Source organism: Osmerus mordax, chromosome 1 (genome assembly GCF_038355195.1).
Source record: "Osmerus mordax isolate fOsmMor3 chromosome 1, fOsmMor3.pri, whole genome shotgun sequence".
In the NCBI taxonomy this organism is placed as follows: domain Eukaryota; kingdom Metazoa; phylum Chordata; class Actinopteri; order Osmeriformes; family Osmeridae; genus Osmerus; species Osmerus mordax.
The window spans coordinates 23,196,050-23,219,023 of NC_090050.1; the positions used below are offsets into that span (position 1 = coordinate 23,196,050).

The following is a 22,974-nucleotide window of genomic DNA, read 5'->3' on the forward strand; positions in this document are numbered from 1 at the left end:
ATTATGCTAGTTACAGACTTAATAAAGTCAACTAAGTCAACTATTCAGAAATGAAAGTGAAATACAAGTCTGAACTCTCTTGATATATTGAAGATTAGAAAGGGATTTTGTTATAAAAAATTGTAAAAGCGTTTTATTTTTTCTTTCTTTCACAAAGCAGTCATAACAATTTTATACTGTATTCCATGACATAGCAAGGGTCTTTCCTCCCTCGAGGGACACCATTTTCAAGACTTTGCACTAATTTGCATTCATTCAAAAGTGAAACTGAAGTTGACAATAAGGAAATAAGCTACCCATCATACGATAAGATACCCTGTAATATCTAGCTGCACAATCTGACCACATCATTTGGCTCCACTGTTGGAATTGCTGCTGGTCTTGTTCTCTGATTGGCTCGTTTGGCTTGCCTCCTCCACGCATGCCAGGCAGCTCCTGCAGAGTTGCCGGTAGGCCAGCCTGATCTTGGGGATCTTCAGAGCGTACACCACGGGGTTCATGGAAGAGTTGGCGTGGGACAGCACGATGCCCACGTAGAAGGCCTCAACGGGCACCTCTGAGCCCCAGTAGGAGACACAGTTCATGATGTGCAGAGGGAGCCAGCTGACCGCGAAGAGAGCCAGAACCAGAGCCAAGGAGCCTGCCAGCTTCCTCTCCTTCTGGAAGTAAGACTGGGGCTGAGGCTGGGGCTGGGGCTGATGCTGGGGCCGGGGCTGGAGGGGGATCTGGGTACTCCCTCCCACCTTCTCCCTCAAGATATGTGCGATGGTACAGAATATATAACAGTACAGGCCAGCCATGATCAGCAGAGGGATGAGGGTACACAACAGGAAGCCAAAGTACACGAGGTAGGACGCGGGGATCACAGCCACGAACGTGCAGCAGATGCTGGAGGAGTTGACAGACGTGTGGTTGACAGTCTTGTGGTTGTGCCAGCCAAACATGGGTGGGAAGCTTAGAACAATGGCAACGCACCAACACGCTCCCACCACCAGCCATGATCGCCTCTCCGTCACTATCCTCTTGTACCTGTTGAACCATTACATTTACATTTAGTCATTTAGCAGATGCTCTTATCCAGAGCGACTTACAGTAAGTACAGGGACATTCCCCCCGAGGCAAGTAGGGTGAAGTTTACTTTTTCAGATTACTAGCCCGACTCCCTAACCGCTCAGCCACCTGACTCCCACCTGAACTAAGTCAAATGTCGTCCGTAACATCTGCATATTCATCGACTGTATGAATGCAGTATGTCATGTTTGTTTCTTCACGATACGATGTAACTACAGATAAAGATAGGACACCCAGGTCAGTTAATGATTGCGAATGTTGCAAATACTTGCATGGGCTTGATTTATATTATGCCGTGCCAGAAAATAATCGTAAAGTCCAGCTGGGAGACAAATCTGTCTGTGGTATGTGGTATCTGTCATTTGTCTTCCACACCCCTGCAGGTTTTATAGGAAGATATAAAAATGGCGAGAGTCAAAGAGAGTGTGGTTTGCAGCTGCTGTGTTTCCTGAAAGACGCATAGAAAGAAACAGGAAAGAAGAACAAAGAGTGGAGAGGGGGGCAGTGCAGAGGTTGAGCAAATTACCACAGATCATTGTGGTACAGGTTACAGTTACAGGTTTGAACTTCTCCCTGTCCTGTGCATAGCTTTGTATAAAATCATCCTCCCAACCACCAACTATAAGAAGACATCAAACCACATCTTGATTCTCAACCATGATGCTGTCATGATTGCTTATTACTTAACATGATGCATGGTGGAGGTTACGCCTCGAGATGTAAGAACCATGATCAAATCCACAGGTACACTCTTGCACTTTTGAGGTTCTTGCTGTTTAATTGTAACTTATACTATACTTATACTGTTTAACTACATGCTCTTATTGTTCTTCCCTTCGGGACTTATTTGGTTTTCACAATGTATGCTTCATGTTTGGCTACCGGCAATGTTTGGGGCTATCTCGTTGTTATGATCAGTGATCTATGCACTTTTGTAAAACTCTCTCTTGGAAGTCGCTTTGGATAAAAGCGTCTGCTAAATGCATAAATGTAAACGTAAAAGCGTTTGCTGGATGAACACAGACCTGAGGGGGATGACCACACGCAGGAAACGGTCCACGGCGATGGCCATCAGCGACAGGGTGGAGGCCTGGGTCAACAGGAGGACCACACAGCTGATGAGGAGGCAGCCCTGGAAGGAGGTCCAAACGTGGCCGTCCACCATCACTGCCAGAGGGATCGCCACAACGCCGACCAGGAGGTCCGCCGCCGCCAGAGACACCAAGAAGCAGAAGGTGGGTTGGCGGAGAGTCCTACTCGAACACACCACGAAGATCACCATCAAGTTGCCCAAGCAACAGGTGACGGCGATGAGCACCTCGAGAACCGTGTAGATGATCACACCTGCACCAGTCATGGCTACTCTGGCGGGGGAAGTTTAGCCCTGGCTGTGAGTCTGCCACCCGTCCACCCGTGGTTCTAAAGTTGTGGCTGGTAAGAGGAAGTCTTGTGGGTTTCTGAGAGGATGTTGTTATTTTCGGTCTGCACGGCAGGCTCTGAGCTAGATGTTTTAAATAAATATGAACCCTACTCATATGCAAACGAGGATGATCACATCTACCCTACTAAGGTACAATGGTGCTGAGTGGGAGGGAGAATATTTATACATTATACTGTACAATATACTGTCATATATAAAGATATCCTTTTACTGCAGACCAATATGAAGATGAAAATTATGATTAAAAAAATAACTATCAACGGAAGCTAATCAAATGTACTTCGGAAAACGTGTTTTCTGCAACTTGACAGAACCAAGCACACAGGACACACTTAGATCTGACTGTAGACATAATTTTCTGCTTTATGAACAAACATAAACTAAAGATTTAACCAAAGATTTTTATAGACAAATGGCACCCTGAAGCTCAAAAAACATTGATTTTGATGACTAAATGTCTTGTTCTGCGTTGCTTTTCTTACAGGTATGGTTCAGTGGTCGAGGGTTTTGTCTACAGATCCAGAGGTTGCAGGTTTGAATCCCACATGTGCGTCACCTTTGATCAAAGCTTCTGCTAAGTGAATACATGATATCACAGGTAAATAGAAAGACATCAGGACTCCAAATGACAGACTTCTTCAGACTTCTTCAGACTTGACAGGCAACCAACATGATCCAGTTTTCTTTGTTTTGTTTTTGATAAAGGTTACAGTTTTTGTTGATTGCCTTGGTACCATAATCGCAAAAATGTGATAACAATGTACTTTGTAACTCCAAACTCAGCCAGTATTTCATTCAAAACATTCCATTGTGCATTCATTTGGATTGTAAATATCTCTCGCCACACAATCATTGATTCAAAATGTGTTTCTCGTGAAATGCCATGAGAACATACATATGGTTTAATCAACAAAACACAACATTCATTATTGTAAATTTTCAGTTTAGTGGTTTTACACCAGTGATCCAATAAAAAACTAGCCTATGCAAGAGACATGTTTCAAGTTGCCCTTCGATGTTCTGAAAGTAATGTGCTACAGTACTATAAAAGACAGAAGACTTTTCATATCAGGCATTACATTTACATTACCCAACTTTTACAGAATCTACAATTACGTACATATCTATCCTATATGTAATCAAGTTGTGATCCATGAAGACATATTCTACAACCTTTAAGGGAACTTTGTTTTCTAAATTGTGGTTGCTGCAGTGTGAAATCAGTTAGCAACTAGAGAGGGTACAACTTCCGCAAGGCACTAAAACCACTGAAGCTAGGACAGTTTAATTATTTCACCTCCAAATCTAGTTTAAATTTATACCGAACATCCACAACAATAGTATGTCACATATATTGTTTATTGAAAGCATATCAAAAGTCTTATGAGCATCGGATTGTGAAAGATAATGAAGTCGATTGAATTAGTCGGTTGAACAAAACCGACTTTTTGATAATCTGCTGTGAGTTTTGTACTAAGTCATGAGGTTTTACCACATACTTGTGATAATAGTACCAAAGAAATCAATATAAACTGTAAATAATAATAATAAAAACAGTATCACATTGGTGTTTCTGACCAGTGGACCTTGTGTAAATCATCTGGTTTCAGCTAGTTTGTGGTGGAGCTGAGGGACTATGGATGGTTAGTTACAATTGTGCTGCAGTGTGTACGACTCAGGGTTCAGAAGGTTAGCCAATTACCCGTAATTCCCTGAGGGTCTTAAGTGGTAGATCATCAGTTTCTCTTCCTGTGTTGGGCTCATTGCTGAGTGTTCTGCTGCAGACTCACTGAGGAGGAAGAAGTGAAACAGAAACCTGGCTGTCACAAACAGTCCTAAAAACTGGAAACTGATGATTTGGGACAACAACAAAAAATCCATTCTCCTGCCTGCCTTGTCATCTTCCTCCACAAACATCACATCCTTACCGTGGTTTTCATACCCTACAGTACATTGTTCTGGATTTAAAGTCTGATTCCCTTTTGGAACAGATGAGAACTCTCAACAAAGTCCATACAAAACTCTGTGCCACATGTAAACACAAAAACAAAGTTTTTTTATGATTTATATAATCTATAAAAGCCCAAAAGTAAATTCACATGACCACCACAACCCTAACTCTACCCTGTGCATACTGTTCCACCACCCACCTCAGTTAGATCCTCTTCCCTCATAGCTATTCAGGCCCGTCCCCCATAACCACAACATATGAGGACTCATTATCTTTTACGATCTCTATTTGCACATCCGTCACGGTTATGGACCTGTTCTCAGCTTGGAGGTGTGCTGGCCAGGCAGAAATAATCCTCTCCCAGCTCCCTTAAGCAGGGGATGCCTAGGAGAGAGTACTACTGCGTAGGTTCCATTATACATCGGTGGGACATGTACCACCCACTTTCTGAAAACAGCAAATCTGTCTCCCCTACTTTTTATTAAGAAAATAATATTTAATGCCCGCATCCTGTCCCATCCACATTTGAAAACAATGCCCCCCCCATAAAAATGTTCATAAAGGTGGATGGGGGGTGGCTATGGGGCACAGAACATCTTGGAGTGGCACACCAAAATCACAGAAACTGGATTTCAGGAATTCTAATATCTGTCAGTGAGAGGGCTAGTGAGGGCCCCCTTAGCGGCACCAGGGTAAACAAGCCCCCGCTCCCGGGTAGTACCGAGGCTTCTGACGAGGCAGGCATTTCTGCGGCACGAAAGGAAGTTCTCTAGTTTGGGGAGGATGCCTGGATGGGTCTGCCGTTAACTGGAAACAGCTTTGGTACTCGCATTTTCCTGGTGGCTCCCAGGCTAGCGGATCTCTGCACAGACGTAATCTAATTCATTAGTTCTATTTGTGACGGTGTTAGTCCCTGGGGGTGCCTTCAAACCTCTGGAGGTTTCTGCACATTTAACAGATTTTGACAGCACTCAAAAAAAAAACGATATTTTTATGAATCCATAGTGTTTTGTTACATACTCAGGCTACAAGTCTAGAATGGCCTACTCGCCGATTTATCGTTGACCAGGTTATCACTCAACGTTTAAAACCGATCAGCGAAATGTCACTGACAGATTCAAGAGACACATTTACATTACATTTAGCAAACGCTCTTATCCAGAGCGACTTACAGTAAGTACAGGGACATTCCCCCGTGGCAAGTAGGGTGAAATGCCTTGCCCAAGGACACAACGTCATTTGGCAGAGCCGAGGATCGAACCAGCAACCTTCTGATTTTACCTTCTGACCTTACTAGCCCGATTCCCTAACCGCTCAGCCACCTGACTCCCCACAGCATCACGACCCACATATTTCCAGGGACTTAACGTTGTAAAGCTTAATTTATACTTAGGTCGCCGACACTTTTGAAATGGTCGCAGACGAAAAAAAAAAGTGTCGCTCAGGCTGCTGCATTTATACTTCGGCAAACAGTCGCCTGTGCTCAAGGTTCGCGTGACGTAAACAGAATCATTTTACCGTTGCATTCATAGCTATGGTTACATTGTTAACGCTTTGTAGCCTAGGTGATCAATCAGAGAAACTGACAATTTTAATTTTTCACTATGTGACGACATCAGCGCCAGTAGAAATTTCTCCTGGTAGGCGACACTTCCAAGCGACGGTTAAAAGTGTCGACCGTGACGTCATTTCTGTCGGTGACCTTTTCAAAAGTGTCTGCGACCTAAGTATAAGTTGGGCTTTACGGTCACTGCTCCCAGAGGCCTGCCGTAGCCAGCTGAAGTGCTGGTCCAGTGCTGGGTGACATCAGGAACCATCTGTGATGGGCCGGTAGCAGCGAGGGCTGAGGAAGGAGGATACGGATCATAAACAAGAGTTACTGTCTGTGTTCACTGACACACGCTAACGAGCAGAGTACACTCTGGAACTGCAGGCAATGTCCCAAAACTGATATCCTGAGTCATCGCTTTTACCTCAGAGAGAGAGAGAGAGTAAGAGAGAGAGAGGGGTGGGGGGGGGAGGAGAGAGAGACAGAGGGAGAGACAGAGGGAGAGAGAGAGAGTGAATAAAGTGACTGCGTTTACGGGCAGGCGGGTCAGCTTGTTCTCCCCTTAATGGATTGAGGTCCATCGCATGGATTGATTCATTATGCATCTGTTATAGAGCCAGCCAGGCAAGTCTGGATCCTCAAATGGATATTGTCTTATTAAATACAGAGTTCTTAGAGTAATTAAAAGTTTTGGGCATCCTACCAGGTTTTTGCAATGTTCTCTTAGGCTTTGCATCTCTGCACACTAGAAAATCTAATAAATAAAAATTAAAAAATTATCTGAAACTGATGCCGTTATACTAAATGGGTGGAGGTGATTCTAGTGAAAGAGAACTAGACCATCTCTTTCATTAGAACTTTTAAGATCAGAAGAGGCCAAACAGGTCTTCTTGGTTTGATAGTAGAATTGATCAGTGGAAGAATCCTGAGTTTGAAACTCAGTTTTCAAGGCTAGGTTCTGTAACATCAGCATTTCTTTATTGAAGATTTTGTCAGAAAAGGTAATGTGTATTTTTTAATTAAAAAAAATTCAAACCATGTTAGAGTGATGACTTGGGTTCAAAACCTTATTCGGCACAGTCCTAATTCTCTCACAAGTTAATGACATAATCATGGTGAATTGAAACATTAACTAATGTAGCTTGTAGCTTGTTGCTAATCTCAAATGACACCTGAATGATAATTCACATAGGGCTTAACTGCAATTACTCCCACGCCCCTTAGGTACTGATGCATTGTGACAAAGGAGAAATCTATATTTGCAGTGAAAGCTTGCCCAGAGATTTTTTTTTTGCCCGGAGATTAAGAACACCTTCAGTCACGCTTATGATGAAATATATAAGCCTTTTCATTATTCACCTTTACGAGCAAGGCTACAGGTAGGATAGCCTATGGTTAATCGAATGCCCACTTGTACATCTAATGGCGTCACTAGGAAAATTTTCCATTAATTTTCTATTTTCAAATGCTCCTCCCGAAGACATAGTTCATTCACCGTCCAAATATAGATTGATCCACGCTATAGGAACCATTTCATTGGTTCTCCTACGTTATTGGATTTATATTTTTGGTTGGTATGTCCTTTAGGTTGTAATTCTTTATATGGATAATAAGGATTTTTGGCTATTGGGAGCATGTCGAACGTTTTTGTAGACCGGGATTTACACTTTTTGAACCAAGCTTTGTAATATCTGGATGTTGCAGCAAAGTGTGTATAGGGGATAAGAGGGATGGGTGTGTGTGTGTGTGTGTGTGGGGAGGGAGTCACAGAGAAATAAAAACAGCTTGTCTCCCACTTCCAGTTGATGTCCTTTTAGCTTGAGTGCTATTGTCGAGATTTTGCCAAAACATCCAAATTGCAGATTTTTTATAAGCGTGCAGCCTGACAGACCTCATGTACACTCTTTTTCTATTTCTCTCTCTCTCTCTCTCTCTCTCTCTCTCTCTCTCTCTCTCTCTCTCTCTCTCTCTCTCTCTCTCTCTCTCTCTCTCTCTCTCTCTCTCTCTCTCTCTCTCTCTCTCTCTCTCTCTCTCTCTCTCACTGACGTAAACACACACACCTTAACTGTGAGGCACTTGCTTATGTACTGTGGGGGTAACAACAATGTCCCTCCTTCTAGATTTATGATTTTTGTCTCCAAATCGACAGCGAGTGTGAGAGAGAAAGAGAGGGAGGTAGAGAGAGAAGGTGCCAGAGAGATAGAGAGATGGTAAGGGAGAGACAGACAGCGTGATGGAGGAGGGAGAAATGGACAGAGGGAGAGTAGAGCAGCAGAATGCAGTCAGTGTGGACTGGAGCTCATGGATATGCAGGAGGCTCATCTCTCCAGATCTCTCCAGCGATAAGGGAGTCATTCAGTGCTTCAGCGCGAGGAGAACGGGACATTTTAATGACTTGGAAACTCGCTGAGCTAACTGGACAAGGACACCATGCTGCACTCATAGCACAAACTCCTGCTAACGAAGGAGCTGGTCAGACGTTCAGGAAGCACGAGTCTGTGGGGGCAAAAGGAAGGGAGATTTTAGAAGAGATTGTAAACCATTTTAAGGAAGACATTGAGGAAGATTTCAAACCTGTTTAATAACTTTTAAATACACAAAAGGAAGATTTCAAAGACAGTAAAGGAAGAAAGTAAAGATATTTAACAGATTTTGAAGACGTTTTTGAGAGATTTTACAATACAGGGTGGTTTACTCAAAATGTCATCCTCTCCTGGAATTGAGCTTCGTGAGCATGTGGACCTGATGTACATCTCCATGGAGACGGCCATCGCCCTGGCTTCGGTTGTTGGGAACGTCCTGGTGGTCCTGGTGGTGTGTGTGAACCGGGCCCTGCGTGACACCACCTTCTGCTTCATCGTGTCTTTGGCTGTGGCTGACATCGCCGTGGGAGCCCTGGTCATCCCGCTGGCCGTGGTGGTCAGCCTGGGGCTCAGGACCCAGTTCTACACCTGCCTCTTCCTCTCTTGCCTCATCCTCATCATCACACAGAGCTCCATCCTGTCCCTGCTGGCCATCGCCATCGACCGCTTCCTCAGGGTCAAGATTCCCACCAGGTGAGACGTCATAACTTGGCCTCTGGCCTCCAACACATCAAAATTGTATCGGCAACATTTCCGTCCACTTTAAAGAGGACTCTCCCAAACAGAGCGTGATTGAATTAGAAATCAGGCAAACTGATTTGATAGAATGATTAGTTTGTTTTCCAGGGCTGTACTCTTGCCACAATCAATTACAATTCCAGTGAGATGTAGATTGATGTTATTCCAAATTAATCCACACGCTAAGGACCTTTTCCACTTCAGTTGAACCAAATTAAAACTTTTTGTAATCGGAAACAGTTAGTGTTAAAGTGATTCCAAGGCAGTCAGTGTATCTTTGTTGAATTTCTCGAAGTCTGACTGCGAGCTGTAGTCTATATCTCTGCCCAGCTAGATGCAAATCAATGTCCTGGACATCGAAGGCTTTTAAGTGAATTAAAATGTTCCTGTCAGCCCAATTGACTGAATTTTAAGGCCAGTTTGTGAGGCGTTGTTGGCTGTCGTCCAGGGTTGCGTTCTGTAGTGACCAAGTCAGCAGACAGCAGCTCCAGATCAGGAACACCAAGACAGCAGGGGAAGACCGTTTTCTGCTGTTTAAGAAAGATTTCTATCATCTCTGTTACAAAATGAGAGTCAGGTGGCTGAGCGGTGAGGGAGTCGGGCTAGTAATTTTAAGGTTGCCAGTTCGATTTCCAGCCGTGCCAAATGACGTTGTGTCCTTGGGCAAGGCACTTCACCCTACTTGCTTCAGGGGGAATGTCCCTGTACTTACTGTAAGTCACTCTGGATAAGAGCGTCTGCTAAATGACTAAATGTAAATGTAAAATGAAAGCTTACCTCCGAAACCAACTCTCCTTCTATAGACACAACTAAATTGTGGGACGGCAGTCAAAAAAGGTGTTTTCATATTATATCTTGATTTAAGGTCCCCTTTATAGCTATGCACTGTACATTATGCAACCCTAACCTTATAAAGGAAAGCTTCACTACAGCCTCAGTCTAATTCTGTGCTTCTCCAAATTTCAGTCAGGACCCCCCTTGAAACGAAAATAGGGCTCACCCTCTGATTATGATTTGATCTTTCTATAACATAAGATCTACTGTTTCTTTTGACCTCATCTGCCACACCTGTCCCCTCCCTGAAGGTCTAGCTCTCCAGCTCGAAAGAAAAGTCTAACCTTTAACCTTTGACCTGAGATATGTACCACAGTATACATGATGTATCCCAGGTATACATAACTCAGAGGTAGAACATCTGACTGCAAATCACTGGTTAGCAGTTTCAAATCCCTTTCTCTGCTCCTTGCTTTGGATAAAAACGTCTGCCAAATGAACAATTCCTAACCTTTACAACCTGTCGCCCAGGTACAGCATCATCGTGACACAGACGAGGGCCTGGGTGGCGGTGTGTCTGTGCTGGTTGCTCTCTGCCCTCACCGGCCTGGTGCCCATGCTGGGCTGGCACAACCAGGAGCCCCTGGGTAACCTTAGCGCCAGCGGCCACATCGTCTGCCAGTTCACCAACGTCATGCGCATGGACTACATGGTGTATTTCAACTTCTTCGGCTGGGTGGTGGTTCCGCTGAGTGTAATGATCGGCCTCTACGCCGAGATCTTCAGGGCCATCCGTCGCCAGCTAAACCTTCGAGCCGAAGCCACCTGCGACACCAGCAAGTACTACCGCAAGGAGCTGAAACTGGCCAAGTCCCTGGCGCTGGTGGTCGCTCTTTTTGCCGTCTGCTGGCTCCCGCTGCACGTCATGAACTGCGTCACGTTCTTCTGCCCCGAGTGCAACATGCCCAAGATGGCCGTGTACGTTGGGATCTTCATGTCGCACGTCAACTCCGCCCTCAACCCGCTGGTCTACGCTTTCAGGATCCAACGGTTCCGAGCCACGCTGATCCAGATTGCGCGCCGCTGCATGCTGTGCAAGACCGCCGAGGCCACGCCCTGCCCGACCAATCCGCCGGCACTCATGGAGAAATCAGCCGCCAACTTATAGGGAAGACTTCCGTAGCTCGGTGGTTAGAGCATTTGACTGCAGGTCAAGAAGTTGCAGGTTCAAATTCCCCCCCTGTACGTCGCTTTGGATAAAAGTGTCTGCTAAACGAATACATAATTTTTTATCTCCGTGTGCCCCTTCCCAGTGAGCTGATTCATCGCTCCCCAGAGGAATGATGGGACTCTGGGGATTGTGTGGCGTTCTTGCACATCAATATTCTGACACACGGGACATCGTGACCAGTATATTAAGATCTGACGTTTCATCTGTGAACGACAATGGACTGCTCTGACTTTATTTAATGAGTTCATCTGCGTCTCATTCAGACATTCGACCGGGCTGGGAAGCAGCCCATCTGTAGCTCGTACAAATATACCACAACAGAGCCAACACATGTGGACAAACGTTCATATTTATTGTGCTCAGTACTAATTCACATTGAATCATGCTATTTCCCTTCCGATGGCAGACTTCATTACACCCAAACACGCAAGCAATTATACATCAGTCAAACATGAATGCCTTCTTCAAGTGGGATGTGTTTGGGAAAAAAAATCAATTCAGTTCAATTGTTCCTTAGATTATTGTGCTTGAACATCCATTTGAAACATGTTGGCTGCGATGTACAAAGGAAAATATACTTGTTCCTCTTTATACAGCTGCTGTGGTTTATATTTTTGAAAAGGTGATGGTTTAGGATAAATAAAAAAAAAGGATTGGCTCTGGATCGACATTGATGCAGTAAAATTAGGCTATATTACCTCAGAGGCATACTAGGTTACATATAGACAACCGTAAAGGCATAATAGTTAATATTTCTTTTCAGGGTTTTCCCCAGTATAAAAAGAAAAATGTTGTCCTCTATAAACATATAGTGTTAGCTAATGAAGCCCAGTAAGAGATGTTTAGCAACACAGACAGCTTACTGCTAGAGGAGTAAATCTCACATTTTTCCAGCCAATTATGTTCCAGCAATCCTGTTCCAGCCAATCGCCTTGGGCAAGGCAAGCTTTTCTCCTTGCCTTATTTTGTGCAATGGCTGTCCATCAAACTGTAGCCTACTATTTTTCAACAGTAGGCCTACCTAGTGCAGCTTTAAGACGCTAGTCGGTTCAAGACCATATAAATACCTAAACAAAACCATCTTTAGCTTGTTTTTGGAGACGTCGTTTTTAAGTGTGACAGGATTGTAAAAGGGCTTCCAGGCATGGGTGAGACAAAATATTTTTTGCTGTTAAAGGCTGTGCTGTCTGGTTAAAGGCCGTGCTGAATGCCATGGTGATGAATAGAGGTTTTTCAAGGCTTTTGTCAGTTGTGCTTAATCATCAATACGACTTCCCTGCGGCTAGTTTCTGTTAACTGATCTAAGATGCTAGTTGATATTCATAGAGTGAACACGAAGAAAAACCTAAACGATTCCAGCCTAATCATCTTTGAAAATACAGAAAAACAGAAAAATATTATGAAAACCATGCACACAGCATAGTGGAAAACACATTTACTACACATTTAGTAATTGAATAACACAGCAAAATGTAAATCAGATGTAGGCTAGTGGATTTTTGGCGAGGCTCGTGAGACTATAAAAGTTAAAGTGACCCACTGACATACTGTGGTGTTGATCCTATTGACCCAAAACGGCTCTCTTGTAAGCTACACTTGTAATCTCTCCTCTCTCTCCATCTCTCTTTGTCTATATCCCTCCATCTGTATCTCTCCTCCACTGTCTTATATTGAGGCAATCACATACTTCATCTCCTCCCATCTGTTACACTGAGCCTCAGAATGGCTTTCTGTCTAACTTCACAGAGGGATTCCAAAGTGCTGAGCGTGTGTGATAGTCCCTTTCATCGGCTTAGCAAGGTGTACTAATCAGCAGGCCACTTAATGCCCTACCTTTGTCTACCTCCTTCTCGTCCACGCTGCCCTCGGGCTACCACTGGGCCAACGCTCCTGTTCAACACAGGACACACCGACACCTGGACAGGCTGATAATTCACGTTTTTGTTTTACAAAAAAATAACTTTGCAGAGGACTTTTGCTTCACAACATTGAATTGAAATTGATAGCCTATTTTAGCCAGTAACCAGAGGCATTAATCTGCTAGGGAGCTTATAGGGTGCAGGAGTCCCATAGTGTAGGCTACTGCACCATCTGCCTGGAAGGGATTCACTAACCGGTAAGATTTATCATCCTATTTATCATAAAAGCCCACCAAACATTTCACTTTGATTGAGTTGCTAACGACGACGTTTTCCTTTTTTCCAATCCTCCGTCGGTACCGACAATTCAAGGCACCAAGATTTGTCAATCAGCTGTCAGAAGAAGTCTGGGAGAGATGGTGGAGGGGGATGGAGCGGAGGAGAGGGAGGAGGAGGTGGAGGCTCCGCCGGAGGAGGTCGACACTCAGGAGGCGGCCTTGTATTACTTTGGGCGATACAGTGAGATGAGACGAGCCCTTCCCTGGGAGCAGAGGAGCACCTCCGAGAAAGTAAGCTACTTCCTGGACCGAGGTTTCCTCGCCTTTGTCGTCCTGTTCCTCCTGGTGCTGCTAGCGGAGTGTGTGTACAAGTTTTGGTACGTGACAGACGTGGGTAAGATCGTGGAGTTTGTGTTCGATATTGTGTCCTGGCTACTTACCCAGGAGAAGGATGAGGAAATGGATGAACTGTAGGCCTTTCGGAAGCTGGAACGATTACAGAGACGCAATGCACACCACCACCATCACCAGTTAAGCAGTTATTTGGTCAGTGTTTGGTACTTTGCAATGTATTGTTTATATTGACTTTTTTTCCCCCTCAGTATTGTTGAAAAATAATTATAATAATAATAATAAACTTGATTGTAACCAAATATATGTGAACCTAATTTATTAACCTTCGACTTTTATGGAATTATTCTAATAAACCAGACTGAGGCACAATTCATGGCATCTGTGGTATGTGTGTGATCTGGATTCTTGACAGCATTTAGGCTCATGGCTTGTTTTCAACTAGTCTTTCCTTCATAAAGGTATATTGGGTTGTTATTTGTTTTTTGTTTTTCAATCATCATTGTGACTAGTTGAATAACCAGAGATAAATTATATGAACAGGGTCTCATAAATTAGTAGCTTCTTGCCTTCAAAATAACTGTGGCAATATGAAATAAAAAACACATTTGCTCCAAATCTTCTTTAAAAAACATATGGATATGCTTTGAAAATAATGTTGCCCATAGAGATGTTTAGCAATAACTCGGTAGATATTAATATGTGTTTCATTTTGTCATGGCAAAATAAAAACGTTTATTAAAAGTAATTTGAGAAAGAGAAACAATGACGACGCTAAATACGGACCAATAATGTGACCGCATGAAGAGAGGTTCTTTTAACTTCCGGGTCACATCATTCTCTCTTCTTCTGGACATTTCAGCGTGACCGACGTTTCGTGTCTCTTTAGACTTAAAGTGAGTATTTTAAATAATTAACGTTTGCTTTAGCTGGCACTAAGTGATTACACATGTTCTAATAATTCGGATTTCGGTGATTATTGTAGTAAATCTGAAAATTGATGAAGGTTAAGAAGAAAGATCGTTAAAGCACAGAGCTGCGTAGGCGGGAGACGCCTTTCTTGGATGAATGTACTACTAGTAGGCCTCAGTTAGGATTATCTAGCGAGGCTTCTTACATTAGTCTCTTCATTTTTGTATTCGTAAGCAAATAACGAGAGAGACGCCAGTTTTCGCCAGCTAGGTTACGTATAAGAGCTGGCTATCTCTAAGCATTTCGTATGCGTACCCACACAATAAAAATGTTTTTCCTATTCCATGACTGCCTTTTAGTGCTGTGGTCGCAATAAATAATCTATAATTTTTTTTAAAAACTAAACTAGAGGCGTCAAAAGCTACAAAGTGGTTTCTCTCCCTCCCCTCCCTCCCTCCTCCCCCCCTCCCTCCTCCCCCCCTCCCTCCTCCCCTCCTCCCCCCCTCCCTCCCTCCTTGTAAGTCGTTGCTGTCAGTATGGTAACTTTATTACCCTCAAAACTTCCGTGTGTTGTACACCTGTCACTGGATTAACAAATCACATTGTACCCCTCCCCCCAATATCTCCTTCTCCCAGAATGCGTTACGTGGCCGCTTACCTCCTGGCAGTGCTTGGTGGCAACACCAGCCCGTCATCCAAGGACATCAAGACCATCCTGGGGAGCGTGGGCATCGAGGCTGAGGATGTGCGCCTGGATAAGGTAACTCCACCATAATATAATATAAGACCTTATTTATATAGCACATTTCATACAAGAATTGCAGCTCAAGGTGCTTTACATAGAATCAATAAAAACAATAATACAAGTGATAAATGTAATAATTAAAATAGCAAACAATAATATAACTAATAAGTGGTAAAACCCTTCTGAGATAAAATCAGTTAAATGCTTTGGTAAAAAGGTAAGTTTTGAGCTGTCTTTTAAAAATGTCTAGCATGTAGGAATGTTTGTTGAGTTAAGTTGTGTGGGGATGTGTGTGTGTGTATAGCCAGCCCAGGTTTATTGGATGTGTTAAAGTGGATGTTGATTTGTCTCATCAGGTCATCACTGAATTGAACGGGAAAGACATCAATGAAGTTATGAATTCTGGTAAAGGTTTTATACAAATAATTTAGACCAACTTTATGGCGGTGAATTAATCATTGATTAGGTGCTTTTTATAACCACACTACTGTGACATATTTATTTACTTTAGCCTCATTGCTGCCCAATACATTTTAATTATTCTCCTTCCACAGGTCTCTCTAAGTTGGCCTCCGTGCCAGCAGGTGGCGCTGTTGCAGCACCTGCTGCTGCTAGTGGAGGGGCTGCCGTGGCAACGCCTGCTGCTGGTAAACACCTCCCCCCCTTCATACATAGTCAGCTTGGCTTATAGTGTACTTCACATGATTCACTGCAAGGCTTTTAGTTCATGAGTCTTTGGTTTTTGAGAGTATTCTGAAAAAACAAGTGGTAGAAAATTGTTTGAAATTACGTTGATAACTTTCTTAACCTTGTGCGACTGTGTACACTGCATCAACCAGCAAGGGGTGGTTTATATTCGAAAGCACGTGTGTTCTAGGTGAGTATGTTGCACTGATGAGATTTATTTCCTTCTCTTCAGCGGAAGAGAAAAAGGAGGAGAAGAAGGAGGAATCTGAAGAATCTGATGAAGATATGGGCTTTGGACTCTTTGATTAATTTTTCATCCACTAAGAAAGCAATAAAAATGGAAAAGGTTTACACACAACCCTTGTTTTGAATCATTTCAGTTGAAATCTAAATGTTTTGCAAGGTGAGCAGGAGAACAGCCTAACTTCCCCAAGGTTTCTGTTTATTTTACCAGCTGTCAAGACAGTAATACTGCTGATAATGCTTTTATTAATCTATTTAATTCACTGTTTTTATCCAATGGTATGTATGGGGGGGATTTAGATATGGAACCTCTTGCTCTTCAGTCAAACTAAGCTTTGCCCATGAATCATCTTTTTATCAATCAAGTCCTAAAAGGCACTGTTTAGTCATGGACACTTAAAGTCACATTTTGCTGCTTGTTGTGGCAATATGGCATACATTTCTTCAATTTGGCTGACCAGTAATGGTTGGCTTTGTAGAACAAATCATGTATATCTATACAAACACTAACAATTTCCCCCTCTTCACAATTCCTTCCAATTTAGACACATGGTTGTCGATTGTCATTTAGCAGACGCTCTTAATCAGAGCGACTTACAGTAAGTACAGGGACATTCCAAGTAGGGGGAAGTGCCTTGCCCAAGAACACATTTTGCACGGCCGGGAATCGAACCAGCGACCTTCTGATTACTAGCCCGATGCTCTAACCACTCAGCCACCTGACTCCCAAGGATTGTATATGTTGATAATATTTTCAGCATCCCTCTTGCTCATTGATCTGCCCCATCCTACAAACAACCTTCCATTATCGTCATCTGGATTGACTGCTGCTGCTGAGATTTCATCTGATTTAACAGGGTCGAGTAGTTCAACTTCCTCAGTAAAGATGCTACCTGTGCCATCGAAGGTTAACTTTTCTGTGGTGTGGCAGACTAAAGCAGTGTTTGTGAAGTGGTTGTCAAAGGACAAGGTAAACACTGGAGGGAAGGGAGGGAGGTGATACCGCCGACCAACGAATGCTACCTGACGTAACATGCAATTACTAGTGGCACTAAAGTCTATGTGGTTATGACTGGCATATTTCTACGCAACCGAGTTTGGTAATTGTTCACAGTTCTCATTTTCTTGTGAAGGAAGGTTGATTAGTCTTACAGCAAAGGCCAAATAGAGAGTCAGGTGGCTGAGCGGTGAGGGATTCGGGCTAGTAATCTGAAGGTTGCCTGTTCGATTCCCAGCTGTGCCAAATGATGTTGTGTCCTTGGGCAAGGCACTTCACCCTACTTGCTTCGGGGTGAATGTCCCTGTACTTACTGTAAGTCGCTCTGGATAAGAGCGTCTACTAAATGTAAATAGCCTATACACGCGAGAGGCGAAAAACATTTTTAAAATCCCTGTTGTGTTAGACTTCACATGCAAGTCATGTTGTTTTCAAAATGACTTCATTGGCTAGGTTCCAACTGAGTTTCAATGGAATATGAAGAACAGGTTCTAGGTCGGGTTTCTACACTGAATAACAATATACAACAACATATTTGCCAAAAGCCATAGATTTTGGCCTCATCAATTTCAGTTCACCGATTTTTTTAATGAGCTGTTAACAAAATCTTACATGTTGACTTATATTTTTGTTCAGAGTGTATTAAACACTTCACTCTCCAAACGGATAAGTCTTCTCCTTGTCGAGGCTTGTCTGTTTCTGAGATTTCTAGAGGCATGTTCCTCCCACACTCCCCACCTCCTCATCCCTCCATCCTCATCGGCATCTGCAGACTGAGCTGAGAGACTACTCTTCTGTCCAGTGTCTCAGCCCCCACCCCCAGCCTCTTTACAGCCCCCCCAGATAAAGGCCAGCCTCTCACCCCTGGGGCCTCGTCTCTGACCCTAGCCTGGGGTTGGACTTCCAGCCTAGAAGCCCTGCCCCCTTCTCTCTCTCTCTCTCTCTTTCTCGCTCTCTCTCTCTCTCTCTCTCTCTCTCTTTCTCTCTCGCTCTCTCTCTCTCTTCTCGCTCTCTGTAGCTCCACTCTGAGAGACCTGGATACAGGAGGTAGTGATCCATCAAGAAGCACCTCTGACATTCATGAGTATTGAGGAAGAGGAGGATAAGAGCCTGTCAGAGGAAGGTGTACAGGCAGGGGTACAGGTAGAGGAAGGGGTACAGGCAGAGGTAGAGGAAGGGGTACAGGCAGAGGTAGAGGCAGATGTACAAATGAGGGTGTAGAGAGACCAAATAAATTAAACTAATTTAATAAAAGTAACAAAAATAGAAACCATACATTTTTACAAACAATATGTGAATGCCTGCATGCACATCTTGTTTTACTACATATACTATTTATATTTATTTTACATTTTTATCCAGTTTTATGTCAAAGGGTGACTGGATTGAGTTGAATTCAACAACATTAAGTACATTTTAAGTACTTTTTAAATACTATATATTAAAAAGGCTACACATACATATTTTTAGCTTTTTCTTTACTGGATTATGTGGAGTTAGTGTACTGATAAGTGCTGTCAAATGCATTCACTGTAAACCCATCCAGTCCATGCATAGGTGGATACATATAGGTCCTCTGACATGGTTCGCTGATTGAGGTTGTCCGTAAAGTCAATATTGAGCCGTCTTAGATGGGTCATTATTTACAGTCCATTATTTACAGGGGGATTACAGATGAATAAACAGCAGTCTCTCTACTTTAAATGAAGTAGACCTGTGACTTCATAACAGGGGATTTTCTGTTGATTGACAGATGCTTTATATCTCTGTTTAGGTTCAAAGGTCGTCGTCATGGTTCGTGTTTTCCAAGTCCACACATAGTTCCATTATCACGGGTCTAGAGACCCGAGGCATTATCACGGGTTTATACGTCCTCACTCACAATCGCTTGTCACCGCATGATCTGGGACAGCCTGCAAAAAGTAGAATAAGCCTGTTTAATGAACAATTAATAATTTCAATGAACTTTTTCATGCAACAAGATATTTTTCTGTTTTGTGTCTACGTGTTGCTGTACGATGTGCCTTGCTTAAAGGAAAAACTGGATTGGCTGAAAATTATGTACGGTATGTGAAGTTCTATAGCAGAGGGGGACTCTAACCTTCTCTGTAACTGAAGCCAGTCTATTTTAGGAACCTGATGTTCCGTTTCATTTAACAGTTGACAAGCACAGAGGAATTCAACATAACAGCTGTAGACAGGATTTCTTGTCAAGCTATCCTGGCTGCACAAAAACAATAAAGCTCTTCGCTCACTTATTAAAGAAACTCCTAATCTGACAAGATGGGTCCACACAGCTGGGGCAGGGAGCTGACAACCCTTTCAACCATCCAGTCATGTTAAGATCAGAGATTACTTACAGCAGGAACACGTACAGGCTGGCAGTTAACAGAAGGACTACAGACACAGACCTTCCTTCCTTCCTTCCCTCCCTCCCTCCCTCCCTCCCTCCCTCCCTCCCTCCCTCCCTCCCTCCCTCCCTCCCTCCCTCCCTCCCTCCCTCCCTCCCTCCCTCCCTCCCTCCCTCCCTCCCTCCCTCCCTCCCTCCCTCCCTCCCTCCCTCCCTCCCCTCCCCTCCCCTCCCCTCCCCTCCCTCCCTCCCTCAGTTTGTTCCTCCCTCCTTCCCTCCCTCTCTCCGGTGTTTTGACACCCACCTGCGTGGTGTAGGAGAAACGTTCATCTAGGTAGCGGCTGCCCAGGCCCATGATGTGGTTGGAGTGTCTGGAGAGGCTGGCCACCCGGGCAGTGAAGTCCAGAGTGAAGGCCAGCTTGACCAGCTCCGGGGCTGTGTTGGGAACAGGGTGGTGGCCAGGCATGCTGGGGCTCTCTGTGTCTACGTAGCTGTCAGCCAGGAGCTGGAAGGAGCTGTACGTCATGGTCTTGAAGAAAGGGCTGATGCTGGAGTTTTCCTTCAGCTGCAGGAAGAAAAGGTTCGCATTTTTCAAGTTCCCTCACAAGTTCAGGTTTCAAGTACAGGTAGGTTGGAATTCTTGTTTCTTCTCTCATCTGTTTCCTAGCATTTTTTTTTTTTAAACCTATATCCTCCCTGGTTCTAAATCTGAATTTCTACTAAAGTAAGTCAGAAGGCAAATAGCAACCTTACTGTATTACAGATAACTAAAGATGATTGGAATCAGAACTCAAGCCGTGATCGACATGGCTGTCTAAGTTTGGAAGATGTGTTCATCATGGATTAATACCAGGCAATGTCCAGTATCAGTATAAACTGTTTTCCTTAATTATGTGTTTTGTGGTACATGCAGGAGAGCACTGACCTTGTTGTCTATGGCATCCCCTTCGTGCTTCATCAGAGCAATGATTCTGTCAATAACATCCTCTGAAAACAGAAAACAAGACTGGTAATCAGCAGCCAATCATGAGCCAGCTGTTTGTCTCATTATGTTAAGGTTTTTTGTTTTGTTCGTGTCTATCGTGTCAATTAAATGTGTAACGTCAACGGGTTGACTTATCAGGTTGGGTTAGTGTGTTCTTGTTTTTTGTATTTTGGCAGATTTAGTTTTCACATTTCAGTCAAGTTGACACAACACTACCACCACAACTTCCGAGGTGCAAATTCTCACATTCATTGTGAGAATTCTCACTAATTCTCACAACCATGACTAACTGGACCAACATTTTTTATTATGAAAAACAAAAACCTTATAAATAAGCTAAAGAAGTTGTTTTGTTTTGTTCACCATTTGTAAGCTTCTCGTCTGTGTCTTGGACTTCTTGTACAATCCTCTCCAGTTCGTCTGTCACTTTCTCATAGTAGGAATCAGGAGGTACCAAACTGGCAACATCTGCATACAAGAAGATAGAAATTAATCAGTTGATTGACTGATCAACACTTGATCAATACTCAATTGAGAATTTTAACAGGAAGTAGTGACAGTTTGATTATGCAAACGTCTTAATGGGTTGTTGTTAGTACAGTAATACAGTATATGCAATAACAAGTAAATACACGGTTGTTTCAGAAGGATAACTTTCGATATCACTTGGTCTCCAACTTACATTCAATGTTGGTGATGCCATCTTTCCGAAATGATCTTCCAAACGAGAGCCTTTTCTTGGAAGACCGTTTTTTTGATTTTTTTCTTCTGATGGATGTGGAGGTACCGGGCTGGGGCAGCGGCAGGCATAATCCACCTGTGGGCGTAGGCATCTCCGGAAACGGTGTCGGATTAGCTAGGGCGTCGGGGCTGGGCGCCGAGTCCTCTTTTTGCTGGGGATCCTTTCCTGTGAAGAAACCCACAAAACTTTTCCATAACGAGTGCTTCTTCTTGCTCTTCTTGGCCGCTTTCCGTGGCTTCTCCGTGTCCAACGACTTGTTAGTCTGCGCAAAGGGAACTTCGTCGACGGCCTCCGGTTTGAAAACTGCGTTGTCGTGTGTGCTGAACTGTGTGGAGATTTCACTGGGTTGTCTGCTACTCCTTTTGTCTGTAAAAGACATCAGTTTCTTCAGCGTGTCCTTTTTGCGCATCTTGCGTGGCTTCTCCTTCTTCTGGTCCACTGACTGGTTGGAGAGGGTGACGGGGGCTTCAACCGAGACCATCGGTTCATCATGCAAGCTCAAAATGACGGAGGAGTCACTGGAATGTCGGCGGACTTTTCTGTTTCTGATCGACGTCCAGTTATTTAGCTTGTCTCCCTGTCTAGGTGCTGTGCCATCATTCAGGCTGATGCTACGCTTCACGTACACCTCCAGAAGCCGGGTAGTGTCCTTCCGGCTAACGTAAATCAGCTGACTGTCATGCAGCCTGTCCTGGTTTGTTTGCTCCATGATAGAAACTGTAGATTAAAACAAGAACATCACAGATTACATTTAAATTGACATAGGCCTACCTACACTACTAGTATGAATGACGTTCAGTGACGTGCGCGTAAGCATTTAGGCTTCATGTGTCATGTTGCATCTTTTGCGATGCACTCACCTGTGCTGTGGGCTATGCCTGAATATCTCGAAGCTACTTATACCGGTCCTACACTATGCAGCCTGTCCACAAGTTTTATGATTTACCTGCTACAATATCTCGGTGAGTTTGAATCTCATTGAGTACCTTGTAAAGTTAGGCTTACTAATGCAAAACTTGGAAAACATTTACGACTTGTCTGAACAAGGAAATGCGATATTGTAAGTTTATTGCCCATTTTACATTTCCGAGAAATAGACGCGAGTAGTCTTACACTAGTGTAAATTGGGCTACAACATCTGTTTCAAAATTATAGCCTACGTGGTAATATAATGACTGTTACCGAATAAACTGAACCCACCTTAAATCTCGTGCTTTTCGACGACCGTTGGAGTGGAGCTCTACGCTATAATTTATGACTGAAAACTTAGCTCATTCTTCGTCCATGTAGGGACATGTCTCCAATCTCCACCTACTTTTTCACCTTAAACCTATCACCTGTGTTTGCGAATAGCGGGGGTGGCAGTCGGGAAGGTAACCAACAACACCTAACGCTACGTGCGTCTGCTAAATCCCCGACAGACCGACGTTACACTTAGGGGAATTTCGTCTTCCGTGTTCGCTTGTTTATGGTTTCGCTCAGGCGATCAGTGACATGTTCATCGATTTACAACTCGTTTCTCTGTGCTCTCACGACCAATAGGAAGTACTTTGGTCGTATGGCCTGGCCTCCTACCAGGTGGTTTCAGAGAAAGACATCCACCTGAATTGACCTTTTACCGATAACAGTATTGCAGCATGCAGGCTACATTGCAATACAGACAGCTTATCTTTGGCCTGCTATCTCCAACTTCAGTAGGCCTAACTC

At 43.7% G+C, this 22,974-nt stretch overlaps 4 protein-coding genes across 5 annotated transcripts; 2 read left to right on the forward strand and 2 right to left on the reverse strand.

The window, feature by feature from the left end:
• Window positions 1-148: 148 nt before the first annotated feature.
• On the reverse strand, window positions 149-2,441 carry LOC136941570 (adenosine receptor A3-like). Its single transcript, XM_067234111.1, has 2 exons — window positions 2,097-2,441; window positions 149-1,029 (listed from the first exon to the last, which is right to left on the reverse strand). Exons 1-2 carry the CDS (start codon window positions 2,426-2,428, stop codon window positions 348-350), a joined length of 1,014 nt encoding a protein of 337 aa, XP_067090212.1. The 5' UTR covers window positions 2,429-2,441; the 3' UTR covers window positions 149-347.
• Window positions 2,442-8,668: 6,227 nt separating this feature from the next.
• On the forward strand, window positions 8,669-11,588 carry LOC136941580 (adenosine receptor A1). The gene is made up of 2 exons (XM_067234122.1): window positions 8,669-9,068; window positions 10,419-11,588. The coding sequence occupies exons 1-2, from the start codon at window positions 8,713-8,715 to the stop codon at window positions 11,053-11,055; spliced, it is 993 nt and encodes a 330-aa protein (XP_067090223.1). The 5' UTR covers window positions 8,669-8,712; the 3' UTR covers window positions 11,056-11,588.
• A 2,844-nt stretch (window positions 11,589-14,432) lies between these two features.
• Window positions 14,433-16,308, forward strand: rplp2 (ribosomal protein, large P2). Its single transcript, XM_067234185.1, has 5 exons — window positions 14,433-14,502; window positions 15,155-15,278; window positions 15,620-15,668; window positions 15,818-15,910; window positions 16,183-16,308. Exons 2-5 carry the CDS (start codon window positions 15,156-15,158, stop codon window positions 16,257-16,259), a joined length of 342 nt encoding a protein of 113 aa, XP_067090286.1. The 5' UTR covers window positions 14,433-14,502; window position 15,155; the 3' UTR covers window positions 16,260-16,308.
• Window positions 16,309-18,421: 2,113 nt separating this feature from the next.
• On the reverse strand, window positions 18,422-22,700 carry LOC136941525 (apoptosis facilitator Bcl-2-like protein 14). Of its 2 annotated transcripts, none has more exons than XM_067234057.1 (6): window positions 22,468-22,700; window positions 21,208-21,984; window positions 20,889-20,993; window positions 20,466-20,527; window positions 19,845-20,105; window positions 18,422-19,103 (listed from the first exon to the last, which is right to left on the reverse strand). In XM_067234057.1, the coding sequence occupies exons 2-6, from the start codon at window positions 21,974-21,976 to the stop codon at window positions 19,065-19,067; spliced, it is 1,236 nt and encodes a 411-aa protein (XP_067090158.1). In that variant the 5' UTR covers window positions 21,977-21,984; window positions 22,468-22,700; the 3' UTR covers window positions 18,422-19,064. The 2 variants fall into 2 exon arrangements, with proteins under 2 accessions (XP_067090158.1, XP_067090149.1); XM_067234048.1 differs by having other exon boundaries at window positions 22,128-22,700.
• Window positions 22,701-22,974: the final 274 nt, after the last annotated feature.